The sequence below is a fragment of the Egretta garzetta genome, unplaced genomic scaffold (assembly GCF_000687185.1).
Source record: "Egretta garzetta isolate BGI_Z169 unplaced genomic scaffold, ASM68718v1 scaffold976, whole genome shotgun sequence".
NCBI classification, from domain to species: Eukaryota; Metazoa; Chordata; class Aves; order Pelecaniformes; family Ardeidae; genus Egretta; species Egretta garzetta.
In genome coordinates, this window is record NW_009260085.1 from 128,683 (window position 1) to 137,068 (window position 8,386).

General features: G+C 39.0%; 1 protein-coding gene across 1 annotated transcript in view; it reads left to right on the plus strand.

The window, feature by feature from the left end:
* SYT9 (synaptotagmin 9) overlaps window positions 1-7,392 on the plus strand; it is a 34,946-nt gene extending 27,554 nt beyond the window's left edge. Inside the window, exons 4-7 of the mRNA XM_009641358.1 lie at window positions 4,579-4,699; window positions 5,739-5,910; window positions 6,560-6,689; window positions 7,261-7,392. Of these exons, the coding sequence (XP_009639653.1) occupies window positions 4,579-4,699; window positions 5,739-5,910; window positions 6,560-6,689; window positions 7,261-7,392 (555 nt within the window). The remainder of the gene's footprint in view (window positions 1-4,578; window positions 4,700-5,738; window positions 5,911-6,559; window positions 6,690-7,260) is intronic.
* Window positions 7,393-8,386: the final 994 nt, after the last annotated feature.

Below are 8,386 nucleotides of genomic sequence, written 5' to 3' on the forward strand. Positions count from 1 at the left end.
TTCAGCATTTTAAAAGATATATTATCACTTTGTTAGTTTTACAGGGACAAAACCAGAAATGTTTTCTGGGAAAGCAGAAAGAAGAAACCTTTTAGTAGAACCCACTGAACATGATACTAAGAATATGATTTTTATGATATATCAAGTATTTGCACCAGAAATGGAACAAGGAGGAAGCATAATGTGAAGGAGGTCATGTCTCCATGCTCCTAATAGCAATGAAAGGGTCTTATTTATCTTGAGCTTCCTGTAAGAAATTTGTTCCCTTCGTGAAGATCAGTTTTCAGGCAAACCTTGTGATTTACACCTCTGGTTTGAACTCACCAGCTGACTGCTTACCCAGTACTGAATACAGCTAAATCTCCCAGGTAACACTAGGCAATTTTTTAGGGAAGAAACTTCATGCTCTTGCCCTGTTGAATAAAGGACTACATTAACAGAACATGGGCTCAGAGACAAATTTAGGCAGGATTATCAGAAACAGACAACAGCCAGGTTGTGGGGCTCACTGTAAGGCACAGCTAACAACAGCAAGGCACTCAGCCATCACCCCAAGCCTGAAGCTGAAGCCTGGGGCACTGGAAAAGCAAAGAAGACATCAATCTTGTTCTACCTTCTTTAGAAAACAGGAATGAGCAAGTTATAGATTAAAAATTGAGGCAGTGCTTTCTTCCTCTGATCATGGACAATTTTTGAGGACAATGGGAGAGGAGCTTGGACCTTCGGTATGTTTATCACAGCATATTTGTTCAGTTCTTACAATATCCTTCCTGATGAACTAGACCAAAATAAAAATTATATAGGCACTACTCCTATAAATAAATTATTATTGTAATTTAATATTCTTTAAAATATTTTCTTTTAAGTTATTAATACTATTAACCAGCCTTTTGGTCTGGTTATATTAGGGCTGTCTTGGTTGCACTGTAACTTGCCCAGTATGACATTACTACCACACTAAATAAAGTTAGACGCAAATTTAGAATGTACAAAATACACAACATGATAACCTACAATATTATGAAATCTTTTCCTAAGCAGGAATTTAAAAATGTCTCTGGCAGTATAATATTTATATTGCCACATTTTGTCATGCAGACATAGTAACACATAAGCACTCACTTCAAACAGAAGCATAATCCTTGCAGAAGATCCTACCCTCTATGTTTGTTAATTCTGTTCCTTCAAGCTATTTCTTGACAATCCATGGCTTAAGCCTCTGTGATTTTCAACAAGTGAAGATGTGCAATAGTCCTCCCTGTGCTCTGTTACATAGACCTTGGTTCTGTTAAGAAACTGAGTTTATAGTAAGGACCTGTGTTTGCTGGATGTAACAGTCATGCCTGTGACACTGCTGATCACCAGTCAGAGCATGTTGCCTGTTCCCCTGCAGTTACCCAGGCAGTTGAACACTCACATGCAGATTCTGTGGTGCAGTCATGGCTTGTGGTACTCTTTGAAGAACATTCCCTCATTAAGTTGAACCTTGAAGCCCCAACAGCAAAATTTACAATGTTTGGAACAGTTAAAAATGTTGCCCTTCCATTAGAGAAAATAGGGGTAAGCAGGGTGGAATAGCCAGGGCACTAGGAAAGGCTCAGTCTATTAGAAAATCTAGCTTTCCAAAATTAAGAAAACATCTACAAGTTTTATGGAGTAATAGTTAATGTCCTACAAATCAAAATGAAAGTGTGAGAAGACAGGGCTTCTTTTTCAGACTCAGAGAAGGATTTGCAAGGCAAGAAGTACATTTCTCTCTTGCTTCTGCCTGCAAGTTTTCCTTCAATTACGTTCTCAGACTGTCATGGTTAGATTACAACTAGCATTGGCTTATGAACAGACTGAATCTCAGAATCATCTGTGGTCTATTGCTACAACACCTACAACTTCTAGAACTGGAAAAGACTGAAGAAATTGCAGGCTCTGTTTCCAGTTTAATGATTTTTTCTGTATGATGCCTGGTGCAATTTTTGGAAAAGCATTATCAAAGTATTTTTGTCATCGTAGCATTTGAAAAAAAATACATCACAGTGTAGATGAAAATTACTTTTGAAATGTAAGGCAAAGTTTGTGGATAAGTATATTATGGCATAATTCTTAATACTACTTTCACCACATGTGATCTCTTCTTTCCTAATGAGTTCATTTATGCAGAGGGATAACACGTTTCTTGGAATTTGTATCTGAAACAATTGTATTGTAATTCATTTACCGATTAATTTCTTGATAAGAATTGATAAAAGGTTTTACAATGTTCATTCAGAATGACCAAGTCTGAAAGGGAAACTTGCATTTGGTACTAACAGTAAAGCATTTACAGTACTCACATGATGAATTACCTGGTCACCAAGTGGAGCACTGGAGTTGAATTCAGAATTACTTTAGCATGTTTGACAATATCTAAGAATACCAAGATAAACAGTTAAAACAACAGATGCCCGATGGGCTTCTTTATGGTCAGGGAAAAAACAAGTGACTCAACTATGCTATCTTCTCCTAAAAGTTTGTGACCAATTCATGAAAAATAACCACTTGATCAAAATTTGCCAGAGTGACAAGTTTCCCAAATTGCCCAAAGCCAGCTTCACTCAATTGTTTCTTTAAATGGCTATGAAATTCTGCCCTTCCCCTGCCCTTGCCCTGAGTTGTATGGTTACCAGCACAAGAGAGAATTCCACATGTACAAATCTCAGCACCTCAGAGCTGGGGAAGTTAAACACTTAAATTCTGCAAGTATTCCTTCCTCACAATGGGAAGGATAAGTGAAATCTTGGCTTCCTGTTCCCCAGGTTATAGGTATCAAGTTCCAACTGACCACTGGGAAAATTTCAGAGATCAATTATTCCTCCTGTAGCGTTAAGTGCGGGTGTTAGCCAAGAGAAATTTCTCCTGCATGTGCTGACATCACTTTAGCCTCTAGGACTTCTTACAGCGTCACCTTCTCAAACAGCACTTTGATCCTCCTCCAGTGAAAGTGAGTCAGTGGCACAGAGTTTGTTGCAGCAGGTCTGCTGCCAAGTATGATCCATCAAGAGACACTAAACAGGGTGAGTCATATCAGCTATCTTGGTATTGTCACAACCTTTACTAGCTTTACAGCAACCACGAAACACTGATCTTTAGAATGAAAAGACAATAGTTGATGAAGTCAAGTCAGGGTTAAAAGCTAGTTATTACTGACAAAAGGCCCATAATATCAGCTTTTTCCTTCTTTGACAGCAGCTCTCTCCAACAGCACAAGGAAAGGACCTGTGTCTGAATGAATGTACATGATTTTTTTTTCCCTTGCATGAGCTGAGAAGAACTAAAGCAAAGATGCCTCTCTTGAGCAAGGGTTGGATCAAATGACCTCTAGAAATCGCTGCCAACATAACATTTTTCTACAACTCTGTGACAGCAATTCTTTCTGTCCTGCATGTCTCCCCTGCTAACTCATTGAACTATATAAAGTAACTGCATAGGCTCTGGGGCATTGGCCTATACAACAGCTAGCTCAGAGACAAACACTAACCTGTTAGGTGCTGTTTCAAGGGATTTTCACTCACCTTCTGTGTTATCCACCACCCTTCATTTTCTGGTGACTGACACAGAAGGAGCCAACCTGGGAGAGAAGCTATGCACAAAGTTAAGTAGGTAAGATACACATATTCCACAACAGCTGTATTTCCCTTCTCTATAAAACCTAGAATGTAGCTTTGAATTTGCTGGATGGGATAACTTTTTTCAGTCAAGAATAAAATATTAGGTTACAGAAGATAGTTCTATAAAAGTACCAGTTCACTGCTCAGTCAAAAAAATGCAAATCAAATCCCAGGAATCATTTAATACAATCCTCTATCCACTGTATTTTTTTATAAGAGAGCTGGATTTCCTTTTAAGAAAAAGACAGATGCTTTGTAACTGCAAACAGGGTTTGCTCATTTTCTACTCCCTTTCTGAAACCCTGATGCCATTAAGTCAGGAAAGGGCTGCAACTCATTCTGTCAACAAAGTAGGTGGATAAGCTTACTAGAGGAAGCTTACTTGTCCGCACAAAGCACAGGGAGTAATGTCCATACTTTACTCCTGGTGGAGACTGCCCTGTTACCATATCAACTTCACCCCATCACACCTGAGTTACACAAGCTTGAGATTTGCATAAAACTTTGCCCTGTCCAACCGATGCTCCCTCTGTGAACCTCTCTATGGGTATCCTTCTGCAGACCAGAAGGAAAGGCACAGAGATCTGTTGCAACCTGTCAACGATATACACAAATCACCACAAAACATAAAATAGAACAAAGGTGTTCCAGTGCCTCACACTGTACCTCATCACTTAAGTGTGTTTCATCTCCAAGGACTGAGTGATACAAACTGTAACCACATTTACACTTGAGAACCTTGGTGGTCTAGCAACAAACATAGTGACTTCCACATTGTATGCAGATATGTGACTGTTGTTTCAGATATGTTTCACAGTAGAGAATTCAGCTTTTACTTGCATAACTTCAAATCCCCAAAGGCGTATTTTACCTTTAGCTCCTGTTATGGCTAGGGAAAATTGTTCTGCTTCATGTTGTCTCTCTTTCCTTGGAACAGGATAATGTGGATCTGGGTGACCTGATGTTTTCACTCTGCTACCTTCCAACAGCTGGTAGATTAACTATTACAATAATAAAGGCAAGAAATCTAAAGGCAATGGATATCACAGGAGCATCAGGTACGAATTAATTTAATGCTCAATGTGGATTTCTGTCCTACTTCCCTCCTGAGTCACAGAAATCAGCACTGTCAATTCCCAGAATGATTTTTGAGAAGAGGGTTCTTATACTGCAAGCTCTTGAGTTACCTGAGTACCGGAGTTTCTGAGAAGTAAATAATATATTTTAGTTTGTTCTGTTGCAACCAACAGTTTAAAATAATCTGCTCTTAAAAAGACAGCAAGACTATTATTTCTAAAGCCACTGTGATTCAGAATAGCACGAGTTGGCCAAATTGCATTCATAACACTGGGAATTTGTTTGTACAGCAGCCTCGCTGTTATGGCTATGGCACAGAGGCAGACTGACCCTCTCTGACAGTCTCCAAGAGCCACTGAGCCAATTCTGCTGTCGTTGGCAAAACAGCGATCATCCCAGACTCCTTTCAGCAACGATGAAAACAGGAAACTAATGTAAATCAGAGTTCACAGATGACTTCTAAATACTAGCAGGGAGTTGTAGAGTCACCAGAAGGGAGCTACAAAGAAAAAGCTTTTTTTACTACATTCAGGAGTTTAAAAATAATTTTAATTATCTTGAGAAATACAAGCCAGTAATTGTTACACTCTGAATTATATTTAACCATACATCAGTAAATCCCACTGTGTAAAATATTGTCACCTTCTGCCTGTCCTACAAATCTGTGCAAGTGATTAGGCTGTTATAAATAGGCTGATACACAGACTGCTGTATAAAAGTCACGTCTAACAGGGTTCAGTGGATAGTTTAATACCCTTTGAGAAGTCGGTACACAACAAGAAGCTTCTTGATCCTAAATTGTTCATTATAAGCAGTCAACCAAGTAAAGCTTTCAAAGCTCCACTGCCTCCCAGGCATTCCATGGTAATAAAGAAGTTTAAATTCCAGTCAGGTCCAGGTGACTAATTCTGGAAAGTAGGTATGGGCATACAAGAAGGCTGCTCCCTTCACTTTCCATTTATGTTTGCTTAAAAACAAAAAAGCAACAGAAAACCAACATTGTTCTTATGATTCACACAGATCCCTACGTGAAGGTTTCTTTAATGTGTGAAGGAAGGCGACTAAAGAAAAGAAAAACTTCCACCAAGAGGAATACCCTTAATCCTGTTTACAATGAAGCCATAGTCTTTGACGTCCCTCCAGAAAACATTGACCAAATTAACTTGTCGATAGCTGTTATGGATTATGACCGGTGAGATACCTGTAGCTGTAAAATATCATCATCTATTGGCTTATAAAATCATGCACAGCAGATTTGCATCCAGAAACAAAGTTATAATTTTTTCCCAATAAATGGGAAATTAATGTCATGTCGACTTTGGTAGAAGACTAAAATTTCTTGCGTTGCCAGGCAGAATTTCCTTTCTAAATTTTTAAATACAGATTTGCACCCATAACTGACATAAGTAAGCTGTATATATGCTTACCAGAACTGTAATATCTGAACATATAATCAGACAGTCCACACACTGAAGTTCTGTCTGTGCACAATGACACTAACCCCTTAGACATGCGCCTCCACTTCTAAAATCGTGGCCTAGCGTTTACTTGTATCTGCAACTATTTACAGAACACAGGCAAAGAACTTTTTACATTCTTCATGCAAAAATAAGAAACAAATGCACCCAGACACACAGTGTATGCTATAATGGGGAAAATACTAAATTATTCTGATTAGTGGGAAATGCAAAGAGCAAACCTATGTAATTTATAGTTCATTACATTTTTCAGGCAAGAATTAACTCTAAAAATCTGTGATTAATGTTTCTAATGAAATATATAAGTGGTATGGTTCTAAAGGTAAAATTTTAAGAAAAAAATATTATGGAACATTTTCACAGTGTAGGTCACAATGAGGTCATTGGAGTGTGTCAAGTAGGCAACGATGCAGAAAGTCTAGGTCGCGACCACTGGAATGAGATGCTCTCATACCCTCGGAAACCCATTGCTCACTGGCATCCTCTTGCAGAGGTAAGACTTTTATTTCTTGCTTCCCCATTACTATAATTGTGAAAATCTTCCATATGACATTAGAAGTTGGGTGAAATTTTATGAACAAAACAAGATCCACATGCATGCACTGAATCCTAGAAAAGGGCCCGGAAACACCTATATTAAAAGTCAAACACAACGCCCAAGTAAAGTCTGCTCCTTTCAATTTTAGGGGGACAAAAGTAATTAATGTCTTTAATATATACATGGAAACACCAAACATTATACACTGGATTAAGGGTTTGGTTTTGTTTTTTAAGTAGGATCTTGGGTAACTTTCACTGGTAATTGATATAAAGAAATGGACCTTGTTTACAGAACAACCAAGACCTATTTTTTTTATATATAACAACCTAATCTGACTTCTTTTCTCGTAAGAATATATCATCCATGCCACTAGCACATTTCAAGGGATGCCTAACTGCACTGAAAAAAAAATGTTTAAGTGTCTCTGGAGATCTGAGGCATTGATAAGAAGCCACACAATCAGAAAAGCTTTTCAAGGTTCCTATGTTTTTTTGTTTTGTTTTGTTTTGTTTTTTGTCTTTAGGGCCCTATTCAGCAGAAATGTTATGCAGGTCTTCTGCGCTTGGATGGCTGCCGAAGAGGCTTCCTCACCGTCCTTTTAATCCCTCTGTCTAATCCTCTTCCCAATACAGGGAATGCTAATCCTCATTCATGAGACACAAAGGTTCATCAAAGATCTAACTAAATTGCTTCCTAAGAGTTACCATCATTTACTTACTTTTATTGTTGTTATCACTGGCTAAAGTCAGGCAGTAATCCCAGTCAAAAGACACTAATATGTTTATGAACAGCCACAATGTTGCCCCCAAGGCTGAAAGACAGGAAAGACCATCGCATTCATATCAAGCCACAGACAATGCCGTAAGCACCTAATATAGAGAGGCAGGCAGTTCACAGCCTCTCTGTGTATGCCTTATGCATCAGAGTGCAGCCACTTTACCAGAATGCAGCTGAGGGCTTTACCTACTTGGTTGTAAGCACTAACCCTAGGCAGTTCCATAAATAATTGCCAGGCAATAGGAAGATGCTATAAAATGGCAAAAATACCACAGTCTTGCCCTGTCTCCATAAGCAATTACATTTATTGGTGCCTGGGGACCACGGCAGCAGTTTTGGCAGGGAGACCTTTGAGTTCTCCCAGGCTCTGTTGCAGTGGGAATGCACCGTGCCTTTTCCAAGCGAGGGTGCTGCCAACATGCAAGTATGCTGTGAAAGAAGATTGAGCAAAGTGGGGGAGCACTGCCTATATCTTTGTGTCCTCAATGGCAAGCTAGTTACCAGCTGAAGTGCCACACTTGCGATGCCTACCTGAGCATTGGGGGAGCTGGGTTTAGAAAACACATCACCAAGCTCTCAGCTGTAGCCAAGCACTGATAAGAATGGCTTGACAAAGCACGTGAGGAGTAGTGTAATGGTTACTGTTTCCCAGAATATGAGAAGTGTCTCTTAGAAGAAGCTGTCTGCATCCTTATATTCAACCTGTCTTCCCTCTTTGATAAATTTTATTGCAGCCAGAGCCCACAATTAGGTTTTGACAGCTCTTCCATTTTTACAGGCATCCTGTTCTTTTCATACATGCCTGGCTAACTTCTTTAGATTTCATTATTGTGGATTGCTTTTCACATCACTGAGCTAAACAGAGACATATT